At 37.5% G+C, this 25,277-nt stretch overlaps 1 protein-coding gene across 9 annotated transcripts in view; it reads right to left on the bottom strand.

Annotated features, from left to right (window-relative positions):
- Positions 1-25,277, bottom strand: part of SLC4A10 (solute carrier family 4 member 10) — a 145,858-nt gene that overhangs the window by 13,147 nt on the left and 107,434 nt on the right. For all 9 annotated transcript variants that reach the window (XM_005485248.3, XM_026792272.2, XM_005485246.4 and 6 more), the window contains exons 10-20: positions 24,710-24,856; positions 24,042-24,142; positions 22,505-22,679; positions 22,186-22,319; positions 20,805-21,050; positions 9,392-9,497; positions 6,578-6,739; positions 6,214-6,327; positions 5,536-5,697; positions 2,549-2,800; positions 1,249-1,317 (exon numbers count right to left, since the gene is read on the bottom strand). In XM_005485248.3, coding sequence (XP_005485305.1) covers positions 1,249-1,317; positions 2,549-2,800; positions 5,536-5,697; positions 6,214-6,327; positions 6,578-6,739; positions 9,392-9,497; positions 20,805-21,050; positions 22,186-22,319; positions 22,505-22,679; positions 24,042-24,142; positions 24,710-24,856 — 1,668 coding nt within the window. The remainder of the gene's footprint in view (positions 1-1,248; positions 1,318-2,548; positions 2,801-5,535; positions 5,698-6,213; positions 6,328-6,577; positions 6,740-9,391; positions 9,498-20,804; positions 21,051-22,185; positions 22,320-22,504; positions 22,680-24,041; positions 24,143-24,709; positions 24,857-25,277) is intronic.

Below are 25,277 nucleotides of genomic sequence, written 5' to 3' on the forward strand. Positions count from 1 at the left end.
GCAATGTCAAGTTTTGGAAATTTTTATTGAGCATGTACAAACTGCATTTTTTTAAAAGCTTTTAATTTAGTCAGATTTGAGTATATTCCTTTTTCACAGAAACAGCAAAAAGTACATCCTCCCACAAAAGCCATCTTATCAAATCTCTATTCCTTATCCCAGCATGGGGGAGGAAGATAAGGAGGGGGATGCTATCACTTTTCCAAGTAAAGATAGCCAGATTTCAGCATGTCTTAAAAACACTCCTCAATAGTGTAGTGTACTTTCTCATACCCCTGTTCTGAGAAACAGCTGAACCATATTAAATTGAAATTATTTAAACCTCAGTAAAAGCCAAACTACACTTCTGAGAATATCAACCCAAAGGATAAGAGATAGGCAAAGTTATAAAAGAAGAGTCTCTGAATAGAGACCACCAGTCAAAAAAAATAAAATCCCAGTTTTGCCTATAAATGGAGGTAAGTTGCAATCAAATGTAATGAAAAAAATCAGAAATTTTCTTTGCTTTTTCTATTTGACCTTTTGCACCGTGTAACTTGTGTTTTCACTGTGTGATTTCTCAATTGTGTCACAAGGTGTGTTGATGCCTCGTGGGCTATAAGATTTGACACTCTGCCATTCCATGCTGCAGTCAGCCAGGAGAGAGAGAGCACAGCACCACCCCAGCCTGAGTGCTGGAATGCCAACTTCTGCCAGCTACTCCTCCCTGAGGCCACTGCAGGAATCCTGCCCTTCCACTAGACTCGACCCTTCACCCTGAAGTGCTGTGGCTTGGGACCTCCCCCTCCCTGCCTGGAGTGTTCATCTGCACAGGGAAGACCTTCAAAATTTCACTTGTGTTAGTTTTAGGGCAAGCTAGCCCTAAAGGCAAAGTTCAAGATAAGGGTAGCCCTGCAAAGGAACTTGAAAAGGCAGCATGCAAGCAAGAGAATGGGCAGGCAGCAGAGAGGGAAGAGCCCCTGATAGTTATTACTCAGTTTTTAGGCTCTGCAAGATTGTCTTGATAACAAGAGAGAACAGAAAAATCAGCAGCCAAAAAATTGGAGAAAAAATGGAGCACATGGCCTAAAGGGAATACTCTATTTAGAGAGAATCCCTTTTCCTTTTAAGCAGTCACTTTCAAAAATTTAAGGTTGGCAACATTCCTTTAAGATTATACACAAAAGCTAATACAATAATATAAGAAGAACGGCAATATTTTTTATAGAAAGCATCATCAATAACACACTCATCATAAATCCATTTTACCTGAATTCCCTTTAGAGATGAAGCACCCATGTAAAGAAACACTCCATAAAGCACTGGCATAGGAATAAACTGCACAAACAAGGAGAGAAAGAGAAGAGCATATTAAACACTACTTAACAATTTTAAACGCTTCTAGAAAGACATTCAAAACAGTTGAAATACAAAGTGCCATATGCCTGCATTAATCAGACAAGTTGTAAATTCAGAGTCACTCAATTATAAATTAATAATGTTTCTCAGAGCATAAAGCAAAAGAAGAATCTGGCTGTGTAGTTTTATTTTCCTCTCATGGCCAGTTATTACAATATACTTAATTCCCTATTAATACAATTAACAGAACTACACAAAAAAAATTAAGGCCTTAATTTATACTTAAATTCTTTGCTTTAAAGACGGCTCAGAAAAATGTTCAAGAGACATAAAATACTTCTCACTGCTAAAAATAATATTTTGTGCTATAAACATTTAGAAATCGGTGAATGATTCCATGGAATGATTTTTAAAGAGACAATTTAAATGTTCAGGTTCACAACATAAACTGTGTAGGCAAATGGGTATGTCCACGGAATCTGTTAGAAATATTAAATACACAAAATGCATGCTCTATGTTTTCAAAGTGAAGGCTTTATGATATACTCAATAAAATACTGCTGGGAAGTACAATTTCTAAGGACTTATTGCCCTCACTGCCACAATATTCAAGACTAAGTTCTGGTTTTATTAAAGCCAGTGCCAAAAATCTCATTGATTTCACAGAGGCCAGATAATTCTTTTAAAAGAATTATATTACATGTATATAGGGTATTATATATGACTGTAACTAGAGACCCTTTTTCAGGACACTGGTGAGCTGTCTTGAGTATGCAGGAAGCATGAGATAATTTTTCTGTTCATTTCCAAGAAAAAAACCACAGAACTTCTCTTGCAACTGTGAAAATATTTTTAAATTACTTGGAAACTACAAAATGTTTTTAAATTATCTAAATAAATTTTAAATTGGTATAACGAGACCGTTTCATGGTAATTTGCCATGGGCCCAAAGTACTGACAAAGTGTGAATACAGCTCAGTGGCAGAATTCCCTTTGACTTCAGTCAGACCAGATTTTCATTACAAGGTTTTTATTTTAAAAATGCTAGGCCCTTTATTAAGCAAAATTAGAATTCCACTTGAAACTCTCATTGTATAACATTATGCTAGTTAGTAATGTGCCTGGAAAGAGCATTCATTAGATAATACAGTAACAACAGTGAAATGTTCAGTGCAATATTCTTTACCTTTCCCTTACTTCCCCAAATTACCTTTAGAATACTTGTCAAAAAGACAGATGAGCCCATAAGGATAAAAATCATGAGTCCTGTGACTCTTTGCTCCCGGATTCCAAGAAATTTCGGCTGCTCCCCTGGAGCAGAGCACTCTGATTCCAGTTTTAAGCTGTTCACATGGGAAATGGAGAGGACAGTGGCTGCAACAAACCATGGCAATCCCATAATAGAGCACACACCAAGCATCACTGCCACCATGAGTAGGTCGAGGTGGTATCCACATCCTTTCTGTTAAGAAAAGTAAGGATGGAAAAAAGATGTAAAATGACATCTGAATTCAGGAGAACGCTCCTGGCAGGCATTCCTAATGAACAGCTAGAGACAACTGAAAACTTGAGACTTGTAGGAAAAATAGAGCTTCCTTCTCTGTGTTATCCAGGCTGGGTCAGTAGAGATGCAGACTGGTTATCTCAGGGGAATTCCTACTGGTTCACACTCACTGCTCAATGTCACTGGACTCCTTCCAGTTGTGAGTTAAGTGTACCACAAATCCACTCTACAGTGAGTACCAAACAGCTTTCCTGCTTATAAAGTGGATACTGGTAAGACACTGGAAAATACATACATTTTCTGTTTTAACTAAGTCTCCTCTGTGGATAACAGTGAGAAGAACATCCAGCTGTGCTGCCAACTTCCCACAGATCTTACAAAGAGGTGGAAAAGTATGTATTTTTATTGCTCCCTACATAAAAATCCACAACATTTGCAAAGTCCCTTTATGCTAGAAGGGGCCATAAAACCACAGTGTTCCTTCTGAAGTTTTTTAAGATGGTAACCCATGACACACATTTTCAGTAACATAATCTTAAATAAGAGCAGATAGCTAGAAAATAAGATACATTAAATTAAAATATAAAATTTATGAAATTAAAACATTAAAATAAAATATAAAAAATTAAAATTAAATTAAAATATAAAAACTGCTTTATTGGTTTCCTTACTCAAACATAGCATCATAATATCCATAAGGAAAAGTCGATACAAAACCTTTGGGTTTGGATCACTTCTGTAGTGGTCAAATGCTACATAAATTTACCAACAGGTGGATAATGGTTTGCTTTCAAGCATAAAACCCTTTGGCTGAATCTTAGATAAGATTAAAACCCAATGACTACCCTCACTTGAAAAAGAAAAATGCATCAAGTTTGGTTCTATAGATATCTGCTACCATAGCTGAACCATAGCTGAGTGGGATATTTCACTTCAATTTTAGCAAGTATCCAGGACATCCTCACAGCTGCAAGCAGCAGCTGAGGCTATTTTCTTTTAAAAAGTCAGGTAGTTCGCCATCTCCACAAAACTTTGCAATATGGCAACAAATCCAGTGTCATGGTCTGATGAAACAGCGATGTTCATGCAAACAATGTGAATATGTTGAACCATAATTTTGCCTGTAAACCCATGCAAATGCCTTTTGACATAAAAAAAGTAACTAAACTAAACTTGGAAGGGTTTGCTACAGAGACTGCCAAAAGCTGAAATGTGCACTATCCAGAATTTGCTATGGGAAGTATAAAAAAAGAGGGGAAAATGAGTTGGAAGCAAACAAATCATTTCTTTATGAAGACAACTTTTACTTCTAAAATGGGAAGCGTCTGGGTTTATGAAAATGTAAGCCACATATCAAAATGAAAATGCCATCTTATTTGCTTACATTATTTAAAAAGGGGGAAAAGTAAAGAAAATGAAGAGAATCAACTGTAGCAACCTTCCCTCACTCCCCAAAAGTGCTTATGAGTCTTATCTCCAAGACACATCTTGACAAACTCAGAGATGTGTCAAACACAGATATTAGTTACAGGCACAATGCACTCAAAGAAAGAGTTTAATTCTAAATCCTAACAGAGACACCTTTTTTTACCTTCTGACACATTTATGAGGAATGTATCTGCTAATGCATACAGAATCCGAGAGCATTTCCTCACATTCATACATGATCTGAGGAACCTGACATATGGGAAGAAAAGGAAGCATAGCAACAGGTGATGCTACACCAGACCCCAGCAAAACTAAAACGCAGCAAGACAAGGGGGCAGCCAGGAGGACCATCTGACTCCCAGATGCCAGTGCTGAAAAAACACATTCCAAAGCTTGGCAGCAAATTCCTGCATCTGTCAAGTTAACCACATGCAATGCTATGGATTGACATGAAGAGCCAGGCTGACAAAGAGGGCAAAAAAAGAACATATCAAATGTCACAATCATCCAAGAAGAGGCAATGCAAAGTGAAGGTTGCAAATGCATTTGCTAAAGCAACTTGGGATTGGATTGCTGCTTATTAAAAGTATGTCAAAAAAAAGCCTAAGCTTGCTGCATATACATGTACAGAAACCTGCTGCTAGATTTTGCCCAACAGTTTTTCAGAGGGGTGATGTCCCTTTTTCTCTCTCCATCTGTAGGCAACTAAAGTGTTAGAGAACAGAGCAGGAAGATGTCCTATGTTGTTTTAAGAACCCATTGTGCTCTAAGGCTCAGTTTTATTCTTCTCCCTCCTTCAACGTAGGAAGGGCATTAAAAAAAGGATGGGCAGAACCACAGAGAGCAGGATGAAGAGAAGGAAAAAAAACTTATATTATGAAATAACCCCTGAGTAGTTTTTAAAAATCCATCCAGTAGAACAATACTGTCAATACCTGAAGAGGCCATTAAGATTGTGGTTTTTAAGGAGACTATTAACTTGAAGGGAGTTTTTTCTAGTGAATGAATCCTTTTACTAAAGCACAGAAGGCATCACTTTCTTAACTCAGAATCTGTATTCCAAATAACATTCATAAAGTCCTCTGTCAGGCAGTGGATCACTGACACAAGGCACAGGTACCACACAGACCAACAAAGAAAAAAGCATAAAAATTTAAAGGGGTTCTATATAATATATTACAAACTAGTATACTAAAGTAGATGGATACACATTACATAATCTGAAGGAGAAAAAAACAGTGAAAGCATAAATTTTGACTGAATACCTTTAGTTTGTGTTCTTTTCTATTGATAATGACAGCTGTGATCTGCTGGTCCATAAAGATAAGGATAGTACAAAGCAGGGCTGGAATTACAGCAGCTATCACTGTCCACCAAGGATTCGGCCCCAGAGGAGTAATAAACCAGCCACGGTCATCTCTGGTGGGCTACAAAAACAGTCATGCATGGCCAGTCAGAGCTGTAAGGATTATTCACATTTCAATTTCACAAGAATACATACAAAACATTATTAGGATATTACTTCCTTTAAAACCAACCTATATAGAGCACTAAAAAACATACTAGACTTCCTCTGATGCCAAGCCAAGAAATTACATATAATAAAATATATAATAAAATCATCTGGATTATTACAGGTTACACTTGATACAGTAAACACAAAATTTGGGGGAAGCCCCAGAACATTACAGTAGTTTAGAATTTGGGTGATTCAAGCCCTGTTAATTTCTAAGAGGAAATAAACATTAAGAAGCATGAAAGAGCCTGATAGGAGAGGTTCACTTACATGATCCATAAATCAGAGAGGTTGCATAATTGCTTGTGAACACAAAAAAATTAAAATACAATCACTACTCCCTGATGATGATAATAAACAATTATAAACCCATCATAGTAGATTATTTTGCAAAATGATAAAGCAGTGCAATTTATCAACAACTTACCTTAAAAGCATTTGGAACCTGAAGTTTTGGTGATGGAATTCCAATGGCATAGTCAATTAAAACCATGGACAAAATAGTGAGAAAGACAGCAAAGTCGCTGACAACAGAGCGTACCTATGATTATTGAGAGAAATTACAATTTTAACTAAAACATTCAGCTATGACTTAAGATTTTTCATCACTGTTTTAGTACAGCTTAGAGTTTTAGCTTACAGCTAAAACCATGCTTATTCTGACACGAGTTTCTAACAGAGAAAAGATGCCCTGTCTACTTCACCAGCAGTTAAGTGAATTTGCAATGCAGATGGAATTCATACTTGGACATGACTAATGGCAAATTTGGAATTGGAATAAGGGCACACACCTTAGTAGGGAAGTACCGGCTGGTTTTGAACTGTTTCAGGGTGGATGAGAGCGTTACTGTGGAGAAGAACAGGATGACAGACCAGAAGAGGACGTCTGGAACGTAAGGGCCATGATGACCACAGGCTCGCCCAACAAACTCGCCATGAAACTTTTTACATTCCTATCAGGGAGAGAAAAATAGTGTTGTTCTAAAAATTATCCATGCTTACACTAACATTTTCTTCCCAATCTCTCTCCTAAATTGTATTACTAGAAATAGTAAAACAATTTCTAGATATTTATTCTTTAAAACTTAAAACTCACTAGTCTGCATGGAAAATTCCAAAAGGAATCTCTTTTTTAGCCATATTACATGATGAAGTCACTAAGACATACCATAAAGTCATTAACATAAAAACCAGGTTTCTTCAAACTCAGCAAGTACACTGATTTATTTTCTGTGTACAAATACAGATTTACACTTACTAACACTCTCCAAGTGTGGAAAGCAAAGTTCAAAAGGCACAAAGAGAAAGTCTGCTCCTGGTGCATTCTCAAGAACTGCTTTTTTTGTTTTCCCTTCACAGCCCCAGCAATTGAAGAAAAAGCTATTTAGGGCGCGTGGCATTGGGCTAAAAGGAGCCCAATACATTTAATACCACACGGGGGCAGCACATCCTGTAAATTGTCTTTCTCTTACAAGAAGAGCTGATAAAATGCCCGAAAACCCTAAATATTTAACATCAATTATATTTAATATAATTTATTATCAATATGCAGATACAGTAGAAAGCATTTCCAGAACTTCTTGACTGCTATCCTTAGTCATCTAAAATCGTAAAGAGTAGCTCTAGAAATGTGAGCTACCAGCTCTGGACTCACAATCCTTTCCTTCTTCCCAATCCATCCACACGGAACAGAAAGAAAAAGAAAATGAAAAATGAAATGCAGCACCAAGTATCAGGGATTCCAGGAAAAATGAAATGCAGCAGCAAGTATCAGGGATTCCAGGAAGAAACATCCTGCCAGATCAGGAAATTTTTGTATTAAATCAAGTGTGTCATTGGCTCATCACACTCACTGCACAATTATCCTGATATGGGAAACTTTGGCTTTGAAAAAAGATTGCCTTGGAAAAAACCACAATTGCTATTTGATGACTGTGAGACAAAGGAGCACAAGGTTTTTTATACTGCTATAGCAGTAAACTTGGGATGAAGTTGATCATATGCCTCATGAAGAGGATTTTGTCACCATCAAAATCCTCTTCACACTTGTCCAAAATCCTCTTCATACTTGGTCCAAAATCCTTTGCTCACACTTGGTTTGTCTTGAAAGCAAAAAATAATCATTGGGTTTTAAGAGAGAATGAGAATCCAGAACTTCAGAAACTTGAAACATTTCAGCTAGATATAAGAAGATATGAGCAGTAAAAGAGACATAATGGGGTGAGTCTGACCAAATATTTACAGACAGCAATGTCTAATCTCTTACTGCAGTTCTCTAGAGCAGAAGTTTCTTGATGGTGCTTGCAAGAACCAAAGACACAAAAGTACAAAAAAAATCAGTTATTTCTTTGACAACTACAGGGACTTATGGGAAAAGTTGGTCAGTTATACTGCTACCTATGTAAACTCAAGTTTTGGTAATAAGATTTCACAAAAGTTTTGAAGGGTTTTATATAATGCAGCCAGTCTTTTACATTTATAGTTAAAACAAAATCTGTTATTTTAAATCTCCTCAGCTGCAAATGTACTCTGAAAAACACTGTCAGAGATCTGAGAAAGTGAGAGGAGGAGTCTGCTCCTGCACAGATGCTCTTAGAGTGTGCTGCAATTTTGAGAATATTCATTCTGGACTGCTGGAATCCCTCAGGCCAGCAGTTCTCAACTTTCTTTCTGCTGTTGCCACACCAACAGAGTTGAGGAGCAGTCCCTGCTCAGAGGAAGGCATGGAAGCAAGACAGAGCAGCCATGAAAGACAGCTCTAACTTAAAACGAGTTCTTCTGCATTCCTGCCTTTGGAAAAAAAAAAATAAAAAAGAACAGTATCTTCTGGAGACAGTCCACTGGATTGGTTTTTAAGTATTCAATTTGATTATGCCTGTGATTTGGTTAATTCAGTTATCTCTTCAGTCTGGTGTCTTTTGCACTCAATTCTCTTTGACTGTGTAATGAAATGATCCCTTTGCAGGAAAAAGTGGTGGCCCAGTCTCAACACAACATTTTAATCAAGCTGTAGATGTCACTTTGAAAAAGGCAAACTTGAATTATAAAATCCTTTAAACATAGAAAAGTGTACTCTTAAGAAATTTGTTACACATTCATGCAAGCCCCACTAAACTGCAGCTTTATCCCCTTCCTCCCCTGGGAAAAGAAATTACAGAACTTAAGGTGAGAAAAAAGTGGTCATTGAAGAGAAATTTTCTCCCCATCCTCTTTTTTATAGCCTGAACTACTGCAAGAGTGTTTTAGGGGAAATAAATACTTCTGATTCTTTCTACACAAGGGAACTTTGGTTTTGCCATCTGGCAGAATTTAGGACAAATTCATTGTCATTTGACATGTTTGACTTAATCTCAGCCAAGCTCTTGTGCTAGTGTGTCAAGAAGGTTCCAAAGCAGGGCATAAAATGCACACACTTGCTGCAAAAAGCTTACAGAATGAGATAACACTATAAAGTTCATGTTAATTTTTGTTAAGTATCTTTTATTATTTATTTGAACAAATATGAGCAGGAAAATTGGTAATTTTTAAAATATTTTTGTTGCAGTAAGATGGACAGACTTATTTATGCCTATGCCTTTATTTATTAAGTTCCCAAATTTACTTACTGACACAGTTAGGTTCCCCCATGGCACATCAGATGCAGATATATTGTAGTCCTGCCAGTATTGTAAGGTTTTATTGCTAGGATGCTCTGGTTCCACACAATTGCATCTGAAAAGAAATATATTTTTCCTTAATAATGAAAGATATATCAGATATTAATCTAAATTATCATTTTTAAGATACATTGAAATTATGCTCTACATTGGCAGATAATTTTAGTTCAAATGAGTTCAGTAAATGCATGCTTTGAAGCAGTTTGTAGTTCAGTAGCCAGTGCTATTACTGGAGCATCATTTGCTGTGAGGTGCAAATGCATATATAGTATGTAACGTGACATATTCCAACCACTGATCACATAAACTTTTACCACCTGTCTTCTTCCTCATCTATTGATACTTCTGAGCACAGTTTGAAATACTGAGAATATGCTGGCCCTGTTCCACCCTCTTACACCTAACACTTCTCTACATGGACATTAGGTGCTATGTACAGCTCCAGGCTGATCCATTTCCCAAATAACAAACTCTCCATGTCCTCTTTCTTTCCTAGATGGAAACATGCCTTTGCATGCAAAATTGCCCAACTACCCAGTCAGCTGTCAGGGCTCTGAATGTCAGGATCACCAGCACAAAAAGCTCTCTGAACTCTGTGTGCCTTGTTTCTCCTTTCCCAGAGCTGCTGTAAAAGCACACTTTTCATTCTAAATTGTGTATTTTAACACGCAAAATGTGACGAGGCAGTGTAGGAGGACAATAAGTAATTTAAAAATAAGTAATTTAAAATCAAAATGAAATCTTTAAAGCCTCTGAAGGAACTGTGGGAGGCTTTTTCTTTGACAAAGCCTTCAAAACATCCAGGATACTCTGTAGGATCCAAGATGTCAAGTGTGCTTTGCAATACGCTTTAAATTAATTCTACTTTAATAATCTATAGCACCATCGAGTCTGCTAGTATTTTAATGTGCTTATGATGACTTTAAATAAATTGTGTACTCTCTGATAAAGTTTTCAGGAGTAGCTGGGGACAGGATAACATCTGACTATCGCGCGCAGAGCCACTGAACATAAACTGCATTACAGCTGTAGCAGAATATCAGTTTATTCACTTACCTATGCCATCTATTTTTTATGTGACTGTTTATCTTTTCACAAAATGACAATACTCAACTAGATTTGTATGATCTTCTATATATTAAATTCTACCATCTACACCATGAGCACACAACACTGACATTCTATTTCAATTACAATACTATACATGTGACAACAGCTGCATTTAATACATAGAGAAGAAAAAATGCAGGTTGTCTTTGTGCAGTTCCTTGATTGTATTTTAAATGCCGCTATTTCCAAAAGAAAGAGAAAACCCCCACAGCCCATGAACAAAAAGGAAAAAAAAAAAGAAAAAAAGCAACTGCATTCGGAGAAGTAGAGGGCCTGAGCCAAAAGTCCTTGACTGGTTCTTTCAAACATATTTAATATGCTTTGGATCAGGCCCTAAGTGCAGCATGAATGCGTGTTCAATGCGTAGTCCAAGGTATTACGGGATGGGTTAAATGAAGCACATCACTACCAGTGAGCTACAGGAGCAGCATAAAGCCAACAAACAGTATGGCTACATCATGTATTGCAAGGGAGTATTGGATGCTCATGCAGCAGTCAGAGGTGGCTGTGAGAGGTTACTGCTGTTGTCTGGGAGCACAGGAGCTCCTGGCCCTGTGTCCATCGCCGATCCAGCTGGCCGGACGCCGGGCCAGGCTTTGACTACAGCAGGCCAGGCTGGCAGGGGCTGCTCACTCAGACACTTCCTCACTAGAAGGGGAGACTGTGCCTGTCACCAGCACTACAGGGTACAGCTACACTTGCTGCAAACTGCAAAATTACATTTTTAGGTTAGAGGAGCCAACATTCCTATTTTCTCAGAAATGCGACACTTGAAGCTATAGTTTCATACAGCTCAGGTAAATCACCTTCAGATGAGATAATCTGTTTATTTCTATAGCAATATCACTTTCCTCCTGCACAGCATTCCAGTCTGGTCTTTACCAAGTTTCACAGGCATTTAGCAATGGCCGACTGATGATCAGCAAATAAGGGACTTGTGCAAACTATACCCACACAGACAAAAGTCACCCTGCACAGTGCTTCTGTCACTGAATGGGGGCAGAGCTAGGCCCTAACTGTGGAGACCAGATCCTGTTTCTACTCAGAAGACCATTCAAACAATGATCTCAGTGTTTTGATATACACAACATTGCATTGCTTTCAATATTGTACGTGTTTTGGCAACACTGACATTTTGATGTGAGATTGTATCATGGTATTACTGTCTTCCAGCATCCCACTAATTGCTTAACATTATAGAACTGTGAGATAGCAAAACATTCCCTGTCCATCCCAGAAAACACAAATGAAGGTACCATTCAGTGCCAAAACATAAAAACATTATCTACCAAAATGTGTTGTTTCATAACAGATTTAATTGCTTCAATGATAACTATTTCCCAATGTAACTGACCTTCAAGGATAATCTCACATTAATGAAATAATGCTTTCTACTTTAATATTTTTAGTATTTTAGTCTCTTTCATTGCCATTTTTACTTTGAGTAGTTTTGCCAGAAAATGCAAAACACGCTGAATAGTTAACACTAACACATCCTTCTATTTTCCTGATAAAATATTACTCAGAATGCTGGAATAAGCAAAAAAAAAATTTCCTCTTGGGAGTTCAAATGCCCTTACATTCTTGTAAAGTTGTTTGAAGTGCTGAGCACTTGCCCACGACAAGGGATCTGTGGGGAGTTTATGGTATTACCAAATGAGTTATAGACTATACAAACACCTGTATGTATTTTCTAAGAAACCTTTTCATCTTTAAATACAGTACCAACTTAGCAGTGTACTCTTGTGTCTTTGAATGATAAGTCAGCAATCATCTTCCTGATACTAAAGGATTCAAAAGGATTCTTTTGAGTCTCTTTCATCCTGGTTAGAAAAAAGGCAGGGAACAATCTGACACTGGTTGTGGTAACAAAAGCATAGGTGTCCCTATGGGGGGGCAATTTTTGCTGCCAATCTCAACACATCCATTCCATCACACCGATGACAGAAATAAATAATTTTTCATCTTTACCCTTTTGGATATAGCAAGATATTCTGATCTCCTGGTAGCAATTCAGATGTTTAGCATGGGTGAATGTACACTCCATGGTGTCTGTGATATCCATGAGGAGTGACCACATATGAGAGGATCTTCCTTGACTCATGCCTTTGTTTTCAAAGCAGCTGGAGGCTGAGAGATCTAAAGTGGCACTAGATACCCAGTCACAGGCCCCTACCTGTATTTAAAATGTCCGTATTTTGCAGCTAGACAGGTATCAGTGGAGCTTGTTTTCTTTCATGGTATTTAAAAATCTAATACAGCCTAATAGAAAGCAGATTACACTTCTGAGGTAGGTAAATAAACCATTTCAGACAAGATAGTCTTCAGACAACTCAGAACTGTTCTAAGATGAGAACTGACAAAATGAGAATGTAACAAAGAATAACCTGAACCTGCTAGCTAGAAACAATAACCAGAGCAAGGAGTCTTTATTGCCCATACACCTTCCAAAGCACCCATGAAATCTCAGGTAAATCAGAATGGAGAACAAAAGTAGATTAGAAATAAAAAAAAATAGGACTGCATGACAGACAGGTATCCCCTGGAGCCTGTACCTCTCTCCCTTTTATAGGAGGATCAAAATTTCAGCTTAATCTTCAGCACCAATTCAACTGTAACATATAGGCCATATAAGGTCACTCCCCACTTCCCTTCTTTGTCCCCCCTAACTCCCCACAATTTCATAGTTGTTTCAGGGTTTGGTTCATAAGTCTCAGTCTCGTTCCTCATTAATAAGAGGCAGCCATCCTAACTTTGCTGCATGCAACATCTACAACTTGTCCTGTTTTCAGAGAGCAGAGCTAGGATCCCACAAGAGCAACTTCAGAAAATCTCAGACAACTATCAATGGTCTTTGTTCCACAAAAGGAACAGTTATTACTATCCTTAATAGCACCAAAAAGACTGTCTGTATTATCCCTCTTTCTCTGGACTATGGGAAAGGAAATATTAGTTAGCAAATTAAAATCCTGTCACTTTATATGTCAAGCTGGGGAATATTTTCCCCCTCCTTTTTAGATTAGCAATAAAATACAAATATCATGGCTGCTCAAACACTAAAACGTTCTTTACTAAAACCACTTGCATCCTGACTCTAATTTTCTGTTAACTGAAAAACAAGAAACTTATTTCCTACATTTATTTTTTCACTTCAAATTAACCTCAGTCTGGTCTTTCCAATCCTTACAATATCCACTCCTGCTTCTTCAGATTGCTTCTTCACCATTTTCTTCTCTTTACTCTGTCATGCATGCTCTGCTCCCTACACAGACTTTAATGTAGCATGGTGCCTGTCCAGCTTCAAAAAAGAGCCTCAGACAGGGTTTTTGTGAGTAAATAAACCACACTTAAACAGCGCAGCTCCCGTTGAAAGCCCCATGGCCATTCATCCCACGGCAGTTGCCATTTTTCAGCAGCGGGTTTTCAAAACTAGGAGGCGCTTACTATCAATGATTTTCTAAAGTTCAACAGGCATTGGTCTGGATCTCTTATTTTCCAACATTTACATATTGTATGCTCCACCTATTTGTACTAGATAAGGATATGATCTATAAAAGATGCAACTGCAGCTTCTTCCTGATTAGTCAATGTACCGTTTCCCCTTGCTAGAAGGGAAAAATGCCTTTCTGGCTCACTTAAGATAGCCTGAGAATGAGATTTGCTCTATATGAATATGTATAATACTTAAAAAACTGCAGGCAAGTATGACAAATAAGTTGCAAAATGTGCTTGTTTAAACAATATGTCTCACTGAATATCAGAGCACATATTTGGTAGTATGAGTAGGAAGGTTTTCCCCCAGCACAGAGGACGCTCTGAGCGTGCTGTGCACTGATCACATAACAGAGACAGAGGAAGATGACAGCATGAAATGAAAGATATCACCAGGTTTGTTTTCAAAGTAAGGTATAGGTATTCTTTATTTTGCATTTACAAAGCTGAAGTATATTAATAGCACTATGCTATACATGTTTAGGTTTCCTCCAAATATACCATTTTCATGGGAATTATGGGCATTCACAGAATCCTTCTGTTTGTCTAACAACTTCTATGAGAAAAGGACAACAACAGTATGATAAAATAATACCTTCTCTGCTGTCTCATACTGAAAATACCGGCAGATCCCTGGCATTTTATTTACCATGTATTCCTTCTTGTGCCAACCTTCATGCCAACTAAATCAAAGGCTCAGTGGATAAAAGACTGGAAACAAAATAATTAATAGTGATGGAAAATGGACTTGTCAGTTAAGTTCTATTCTCAGTATCATGAAACCCTTTCACAGCACAGCTGTCATGGCAAGACAAGATTTTTTTTCTTAATTTATTTATGAGCTCTGCCATCCTGAATTACAACCACTGTTATGTGGCCCATCTCTGACAGTCACGAACATCAGTAGGCATCTGCAAATATTCTCTAAGGTTCAAGGCTGTATAAGTTTAGTTGGTTAAGCTCAGAAGAAAACAGAAAAGCCTATTGAAGCACCCAAACAATGCACTCAGCAGTACAATAGTTTCACAGAGAGAGAAACAAAGATAAATCTGAGAAGGGGAACTAATGTTAGCCTGAAGACATCTCAAAGAATCAGGTTCTTTTGGATAGCACATCAGGAGGAAAATAGTGTTTTTTCAAGGGGAAAGTCTAGAAAACAGATTTATAATCATATTGTGCCTTCGTTAACCTTGAAGGTTGAGTTTTATTAGCTGTCTGCTGCAATATGCAGTCACTGCATTTGCAGCAGCATTATGGTGTGTAACTGCCATACACAGAAATTCCTTTGCAGAAAAGCAGTGCAACTCTGGGGATACTGACAATTCATCTGAAAGCTTTCACTGTGAAATACTTCTAGGATATCCCTTCACCCCACTTCCAAAGTTAAGAGTGCATATATTTGAGGAGAAGAGGTTCAGTATAATGCTGGTACAGAAATAATTACTGCAATACATTGCAGTGCTACATGGTCAGCTTGAGTTTCAACTGTGCAGGTGCAACGCATCAATACACATAAAGGTACTGTAAAAAACCACCCACAGATTTTATGTAAGCCTTCCTAGGTTTTGAAGGCATTGTGTAGACCGGGTCTCGCTGTGGAGAATTGCTTATCAAGGAGATCCATTTCCAAAGTGGAGGGGACAAGTAGTAGGAAAGAACAAAACAAGGTGGGCACTCTCTGGGTTCAAAGGAAGGAGAAAGAGACAAACAAGTCAGCTGAGTTGGGCAGGCATAGAGAAGTCTTGGAAAAAACAGAATAAAGAAAAAGAAATCCTGGATTCCAAGGTTTCTCAAGAAGCAAAAGAGAACCAGCAGTTAAACTCAGTGATGGTACTTGCATGATTCTGGGAAAAAGAGGGATATTCTTAGGGAAGGACACACAGTATATGGCACAGTTACTTAACTGTAGGAAAAAAACTATAAAGAAGGGAAACAGAAAATCTATTTTCATATCTAACCTCAAAGAAATCATTACAGGAATTGAAATTCAATTACATGCCTGGGACCATAACGAGCAACACTGTGCTCATCATCGCTGACTCTTCTCATTCCACCTGCAGCTTAAGGGATACAGGGTAAGAACCAACCTAATTTGCATCCAATAATGATGTCTTTAGATTAATTTGTATAGATAATGGAAGATTTAAAACTTGCTTGTGCAAACAGTGGTATGCACATAACCAATCTTCACAATGCCTTCTAGAAGCAGTAGTTTCTATAGCCTGAAATGATACTGAGATTGACATGATCTTGGCTCCCTAATTACATCAGAGTGGGATTTTCTACTCCTAATGCTTAAGTGCATGTCAATACCAAGACAGATTGCAATATGCATATTACTATGCCAAGAAATCACTTTAAAATTATTCAATGTAATCTGTTAATAATTGAGTAACTTCTGGTAAAGAATTATTAAAACAACATGAATCCATCACTTTGAAAAAAGAATTAATAAAAACCAAAAAGGTATATAAAATTAATTTACATACCAAAAAGGTACATAAAGATCTAAGCAACCTCACCCTGAGAAATAGCTGAACTTCTGTATTCCAAGAAAACTATCTTAAAATGCTTGTATTTTAAAGACTACTGGATTGCTTTCTAAATCACATTCCTTTCATCCACAATGCTTATTCTGTTTTCCTTTTAAAACCAGGGGGGTTTATCTGCTCCAATATGGGGTTCTCTTTTACTAGCAAAAATAATATTTTATATACACTTTAAAACTGATGGGCATCAGCGTTCCAGACAGGTTTCACTAACTGGAGATATATTTGCTACCAGGGTAGGATAAAAACAGGAGGAGGAGAGTGCAGAAATAAGAGAGTTGCTATGCCAACCTACAAATGCTAATGGCATGACAAATACAAAAAGGTCACATTAAAAAAAAATAGAAAGAAATGCTCTGATCAAGAAGTATTTGTACTTAATTTAATAAACAATGTAGCTCCTCTATTCAAGTTCCTTCAAAACAATACAGTTTAAAAATAAGAAAAAACAGCACAGTACCACACTGGAAATCAGGCTTTGTCCTGCCCTTGATTTATCACTAAAATGCATTATTTTTTATCATCCATATTAAAAATATGACAATCTAGGAAAAAGTTACATATAAATGCTGAATGGATTTGCCTGTAAGTAGACCACTGTATTTATTCTGTATTTCAATACAGAGTATAAAATCAAATTTAAAAATTAGTAAAAAGTGCATCATGCAAAAAGACCATGCAAAAAGGTATTTTTGTCATTTTGAGGTAGAATTCTGTAATAAATTCAAAACCTGCCTTCTACTTTAAATGGTAAAATACTAAATGCAATTTTTAAGAAATCTTTTAGGAGGACTTTCAGTCGATTTTCAAATATTTGGGTGTGCTTGATTAAAAACTTAAAAAAAAATCCCATCTGTTCTGAATGTTCTCTTCATCTAAGGTGTATTATGGCAGATATTAGTAATGACTCCTGTACTCTCAAATATAAGAGATGCATGCAGTGCAGCATTTTACATCAAATCCTTGCAACAGAGACTGTTTGTAACAGAATTGAAGCCCATCAAAAATACAGAATGGGTTTTCTTTTCACTTGAAATATGGTTTCAATTTGGTTGAAACACCAACCATTTAAAATTACTGCTTTCTTTGTCTTTCTAGTACTCCAAAGAGAGCACTAACAGAATGCCAATGACTTTTCCTGGGTCAAACTCATGTCTTCACCAGGGCAAAGGAACAGTACCGGCATGTAGACAGACAACCTGCGGACATCAGAGCATCCTCAGAAAGCCCATGGGAGAAAAGAGGACACCTGGGCCACAGCATTCACTAAAAATTTCAAATACATTCAGTGCTCTGACCATTTTATCATCAACTTTTGTAGTGGGCAATAGAAAACACAGAAATTTTACAACGCAACCCAAGTTTTCTAGCATAGAATTGCAGATCCAAGATAAAGTTTTACATAAGCTTTGGCTGAGCATTCAAAAAGAAATGAGTTGCTCAACCTTTTGAAGATCACCCATGGCTAATTAAAGACCTGCCAAGGCTTTACTAACAATTAAAAACTTGTCTTTAAAATCCCCAAAGAGGAAAATGCAAACAGCTGTTTTAATTAGCAAAACAGCAGATACTAATTAGCTTCTGTAACAGAGTATGCTGGTCCTTTAAGGACAGGACCAGTTTCAGCCCGAGTTTGTTACCCATTTAAGCTATAAGTAGAAGGACTGGAATCAAATGCTGCAGGAAAAGCTAATTCCTTGTGAAATCAGTATTTCCCAGCTTCAAGTACACAAAAGAGAGATTTTTATTTTGAGTAACTTTCATGCTTATCCATCTTTTAGTTTATCTTTCCAGAACTCAGCTGAGTTGAGCAGAGACTGAGAGTACTTGAAATGCCTCGTGATGACCCCATGGGGATAAAAATTGTGATATCTCACCTTCTGGGCAAAAGGCCACTGTGTGTGGACAGAATAACACTAATATGTGCACATTTGCACAGCAAGCCCATGGAGCTCAGGTTGTATCAAGTCTGCTGTGAAAGCTGATTTGGGCACCTGATGCAGAGTTGTTGCAACTGACCACATCTTTCAATTCTCCCAATCTTTTGGGACTGGCTCTGAATAACTATGAAATCTCAGATGAAAGAGAAAGGAATGGAGAGATCAGGAGAGGCTGGAATTAGCCTTTTGCTGTGTTCACAGCACAGATCCTTGGACAGCAGCAGATAAGCTCTTACAAGGTAAACATCATGCACTGATTGTCCGTACACTGCCATTTCTAAAAATCAGTTTCAAAGCTAAAAAAATGTAAGTTCCATCCCATAAGAGCTATATGTCTACAGCTGGGCATTTTGCTCTTTTGCTACATGCATCATTGATAATAAACAGGAACATGCTGCAAGTAGAAGATACAATATAAGTGCCAAATGTGAGATGTAAAACAAGAGTTTAAAAGGCAATCTATTTGTACTATCTACACAGAGTGAAAGAATAACTGAAAATATAGGTATGAAATAATAAACTCAAATAACTACAAAAATACTATCTCAAGCTTCATATCAGTGATATCAAATAATTCTGATACATGTGTTTGAACACCAAGCAGAGGTGAAATCTTTCTTCCAAACATCTGGAAGACACTTATCTTTCAGGAGTTGTGTTTGAAAAATCTAAAACTGTTGTGCTGGTATTCCAACACTGTATACCAAGACAGGTCAATAGGTTTAACTGGAGGATAACAAAGGCTACTCTTTTACCATTCTGTGCGTTCTGCACATTTTACATTCATCGCTCAGTCACCAAGAGCAGGCAGCAATAAAACACCACCCTTCAAAAACCAGTCTGGGATTCTGATTATTGCATGGCATTCTAAACAAAACCAGCAACATTTATTGATTAACACAAGGATTATTATGAGAAAACATTTTGAAAAAATATAGACATAACTATGACTGTTCCCCTGCAAGCAGGACTGTCAAACTCATATAACCTCAACTGCATGCATGGTCTTGATGCCTGTTGCTTTCTCTTCAAATTAATATTCCTTTGTCTACTGATTAAATTATTAGAGAGGAATAATAATACTTTCAGCACAATGAGAGTGTGTCACAGCAGAACTATGGCTTCTCTAACTTGTTCTGTGTATTAAGGTACATAATGTACATTCAGATTCAGGCTTTGCTAACTATTTTTCTAGTGATAATATACACAAAGCTCAAATGTTTTCTCTGTTGCTGTGTTCTGTTTTTCCCAGCTTAAAATGCAAATGAGACATTTGGTAGAGACACTCCTGTTTTTCCAGTGAACAGAAGATGTGGCACTGTTCAAGCACTGTTGCTTTAGGGCCCCACCCAGCTCATGCAGAGGGTTCAAATGGGTTCAATGAAATAAAGACATTTCTGGAGAGGGATTTTCATTGAAAATGCTTTTTAATTAAATTTCATTTACTGATGTGACCAAGCTTAACTGGCCTCAGGACAGACTAGGATCTTGTCCTTTACTAGAACAACATTTTTATTCTCATATCAAAGAAACAGGTCTATGAGGGTTTACTTCTCAATGAAACAATATTGATAAAAGCAATTCACTTTTTTATTCCCCAAGTAGATTATTACCTGTTTAAACTTCACAATAAAGTAAAGCTGTTTAAATGGAGCTAGGTTAAAAATCTTTGTATTAAGAACAAATTGATTATGAGCTACTGAGATCCATCTAACAATTCCAAACCCACTTCAGCTCCTGTAAATTAAACTTGGAGCTAAATGCCATGGAGGTAAAAATAAAGGAGGTACATCAATTTACAACCTTTTAGAAAGGTGAACCTTTCAATTTGGGGGAAAAAAAACCAAAACAAAACAAGATAAATATGATATACAAACATTACCTGAATATCCTGTTGCCATTTAAAGATTATAAATCATAAGTACAAGGTTACAGGAAGAGACCATGAATTAAGTCTCATTAAATAAGAATGAATAGAGACCTAAAACTGAGGTCCCTTTAAGTCCTATTTTTAATTCTAGGATTTCCAGGTTAATTATACTGAAGCTTTTCCAAACCTCAAGTCTGGAAATAATTTTTTTACTTATCTTAAGTAAATGTGTCCTGCTTGTACACATCCCCCCAGTAATTACTACTTCCATAAGACACCATAGTGACTGAGTAGCTTCTACATGCTGCAACTACTGCAAACTCTTCCTGCTCTGTTCCTTGCAGAGAAAACAACCTGTGGATAAAACACCCTAACAGTTTAAGAGAAGAAATCTTACTTACGAGTACTTTGTCAGCAGCTCCAGATTATTATGCATGTTGATTGGATATGTCTCACTGAGATGAAACAGCTTCTCTAAGGCCTCATAAATGAAAATGATGCAGATAAGAGAAGCAAAGGCTTCTTCAGTAAACCGGGTAATGTAGCAGACTAGGGAGCTGGCATCAGTTGCAACAAGGATGATGCACAGGATTGCAGTCCACAGCCCAATGCTGGCTCTCAGAGAAAGGTATGACAACCCATACTCCCTAAAAAGGAGAGAAAAAAACACCAACTCACTCAACCTTTTGTCCAGCCACAGTAAATGGAGACAAGGCAGCTCCAAAATTTCCTTTTTGGGGACAGTCTGAATCAGAAATTATGTACTTAATGTCAACAGAAGATCTTATCAAGTCACCTCCTGACCAGAGTTCTTCCCCCAATTAACAGGATGCAAAGAGTTCTATCTCTATTAAAGTAATCACATGAGCAGCCTTGAGAGTAGTCACACACAAAGTGTATAAGGTCCACTCACTTTTTATCCCATATCCTGCTTTGTGAACAGCCAACACCTGTCAATTTCTTTTTAAGCTGTGAAAGAGTAGCTATAACAACTTTCATCAAAATTCTGTAAGCCTACTGCATATGATAATAGAGCTCCAAACACACCGTGTGACATTATCACAGCAAACTGAAAGGTCTGTCTGAAGGTGCGAGAAATTCTGAGTGCTAAGCGGGGTTTCCTACTCTGTGTTGTGCAGGAGATCCTGCCACACAAGTCCCTGTCACAGCAGTGAGGCAGAAAAGCAGACTGGATAGCAGAGAAGCATGATGGCTTCCAAATGGAGACATCATTTTTACCCACACTGTGGCAGAGACGTGACAAGCACAGCACACGAGCCTAAATGTGGCTCTGACACCTCACCCCCTCTCTGTCCAGGTGAGGGAATGGCATTGTCTGTGCTAGTGACTATTGAAAGAGGGACCACTTCTACTGCCTGCACTTTCTTGGTGAGAGACAACACCTTTCAAGTTAGGGATGAGATAAACCACTGATTTAAAAATATTACCTCAGAGCAGAGAATGAGAATATTCAAAAGAAAACCCAAAAAAATCCCCACAAACATCCTGAAGCAGTCATTCCCTTCAAAACAGGGGTGGGAGGGAGGAAGGAAGGGAAGGAAGGGAAGGAAGGGAAGGCTTTAAAAGGAACAAAAGCCCTAAATTTAAGAAAATTCACCTTTCTGCTTTACCAATTCACTGCATAATTTTTGGACTCTGCAACATGATAAAGGCAACAATTTATCTTGTAGTGCATTGCTTAGAATTTCAACTTTGGGATAGGTGTCTCTACTTTTACCTAAAAACAAATGAAGGATGAGGAGTATCATGATCTTCACTTACTTGCAAAATTTGAATAAGATCTTCTCAAACACTAAAACTGGTCCTGTGCTGCCAAGAATAGTGAGAGGCTGTCCACCAAAAAGAGAGTAGGCAATTCCAGTCATGGATGCTCCAAACAGTGATTCTATTGCACTCTGAATACAACAGAGAGAGAAGTGTCCATAAATTTTCAAACAGGTTCTTTTTGCAATGTCTTAGTCCATAGCCTTCTAAACATTGAAACGCCAATATATAAAGGTGATTCATGCAACAGTAAGGAAATACAAACCACGAAACTAGGACTATAAGTTTGTTTTAAAAGTTCAGATTTAACACATACTATACGACCTTCAGTTGCTTCTCCCAGCAGACCACCAAATGTGATGACAGGAGACATGCAAGCACAGTAGAGAAACAAAAATGATGCCAGACACTGCAGACTGAGAGCATCCCTGAAGTCACTCCAGAAGAAGGGAGCTTTTCTTTTGATATCTAAAATTAATCCTCCAAAAAATCTAAAGAAAACACAGAAGAGTTCAAATCAATTAAGGTGGCACACAAAACTTTCTTTTACAATATTGCTTCAATCACACTGCAGAGATGCTACTGTTCCTTGATCAAATGATTCATACTCTTACGCTTCACCCTTCAAAAAAAAAAAGTTTATAGGAAGTCTGTCTTTTTAACTTCAACCAGGAAATTATTGTGGTTTTAAAACACTTTTATAAATTCTTCAACTAATCATCCAGACACCAAAGTTCTGAACAGCTGCTTGCTCCCATGCACTAAATCAAACTGTTTATTACGTGAAATAATTCTTTACATTAATTAGAGAGGTATCACAGTGCCTATTTGCCTACATCAGCTTCACATTCTTTATTTGAGAACCTGTTCCTAAATACACTTGATGACAGAAATGAATATATGCTACCATTTTTAAAGGACAAGAGCTGTCATCTTTTGTCATTTACACTGTGTCAAGTATAATCAAATATTTAGGAACAGACGGTCCCTTACAAAATACCATACAGCTAAAGTAAATAACCCCACAATGCTCTTTTCCTCACAGGCACACAATGTATCAGATGCTGCAGAGGTAAAGGAGAAGGTGTGGTGCTACTACCTCCTAAATATTAAAACAATCCTTCAAGCTGTCAATTAGCAGATTCTCTGGTGAGAGAACAACTTCCAGCCAGACTGGCCATCACCTGCCCTGCCCCAGTGTACACCAGCACTGCAGCTGAATCTTTACCTTATGCTAAAGGTAGGGAGAGTATTTAAATATCAGGAGGCAGCAAAGTAAAAGAAACACCTATTGCCCAGCTACACTGCACTAAGGCAGCCACTGACAGCTGATGCCCTTACACCACACTACATTAGATGAGAGAAAACAAGTATTCCTTGGGGCAAATGCTTCATTCTGTATCCTGCAGCCACCAAGATAACCACAGCCTCATGTACCAGGACATATCATGGCTTACTGAGGTAAAAAAGAAATGCTAGAGCTGCACAACCCAGAAACTTCAACTACAAAAGAGCTGCAACTATTCAGAATATACGGCACAACACTATACCAAGCTTCCCTTCATCATGTACAAAACCAAGAAACATTAATCAAGTTTAAGAAAGGTCTGGCCTTTGTAAATATTAGAGAAAGGAGGTTGCAATAAATACAATGAGAAAACTCAAACCCTCTTGCCCTCTCCTGCTCTCTGCAAATGAGCATGTATTGTCCTCTTCAGCTATGTGGCACTTGCAAATCAGGACAAATGCCTGAAAGAAATTATGCACCAAGACACTTCTGAGAGAACCAGACCCTTGTGATTCCCTCTGAACATCACTTTGAACACTTAAGATTTGGAATATGTTTCACTAACTTTCCAGTGCGCTGCAGTTCTGGTCCAGAGTGTCCCCCAGGATGCTCTGCTTCCCCATGGGCTGCAGTTCCATTTGGCACTCCTGGGATCTTACGCTTCTCCTACCAGAAGGAAAAGATATTTCTTGTGGGTTTTAGTACTGAAACAGGCTCTGAAAGTTAAAAGCTTAAACATAAAAATTTCTTTTTAAGATTCGTCAGCATAACCTTCTCATAAGCTGTAAAGGAGTTCTATTACCAGACAGTTAATAGTGAAAAGAATTGTGATTCTATGAAATTTAAAGAACTGATCAGAAAAAAATCTTGTATCAGAAAACATTTTAAAGAGTAACAAGCCTTGATCAATTCTTGCAATAAGCTGAGAACAAAAGCAAACAATGGCTATTTGGAATAATCAAGGATGCTTAAGACCACTTATCCCTGAATTTCCTATATTTAGATACAACTGCCTGTATTTACTCAGGAGAGAACTAGTACTGAACTAAACCAAATGTCAGCACTATACTGTGTGCTTGCAAGTCAAGGGTTCTTCTAAAGAAAATCAACCTAAAATAAAAACAGCATGCAAAACATAGTGACTTTGTTAAATGCTAAATTAATGAGACTTAAATTACATAATAAAAATTCACCACAACTTTTAAAAGTATCTGAATTTTACACTGTACAGACCTGAGAGGGAACATTTTTAGGTGGTTCTATTCGAATTGTTGGGTCCCACTCTCCAGGAGGGAGAACAGTAACCTGATCAAGAAACTCATCAATTCCAGACACCAAGTCATTGCGGTCCTTTGCTTTATAAGCAACATCATGGAATACCTGTGAAAAATTGAGACGTGTGTGGGAGGAAAAAGAGATTGAAAAGGAATTCTCTCTAAAATAATGGCCCCACTTCTCTGAAACAGAACACACTTTGTAAAGTTCCCACTGAACAATCTCAGCTTCATTTGAAAATAGCTTCTGGTACTTAGCTCTCATAGATATTCCAGCTGCTACAGAAAAACATCTTTATGGCTGCTAAATATTTGAGAGATTTTGCAGTTTAAACAAAATTAAATCCACTAGAAAGCAACTGTGTGAAATGGAATCTTATTGGTGAAGACATCTTCGCTTATGAATATTGTTTCTCATTTTGTTATCCCCTTACAGCAGTATAATCTGGGCTGTCACAGGATCATGAAATGAGTTAGAATGCTCGTTGTCATCACCAGAATGATTAGCCACATTTCATCTGAAGGAT

This window comes from Zonotrichia albicollis, chromosome 10 (assembly GCF_047830755.1).
Source record: "Zonotrichia albicollis isolate bZonAlb1 chromosome 10, bZonAlb1.hap1, whole genome shotgun sequence".
Taxonomy (NCBI): domain Eukaryota; kingdom Metazoa; phylum Chordata; class Aves; order Passeriformes; family Passerellidae; genus Zonotrichia; species Zonotrichia albicollis.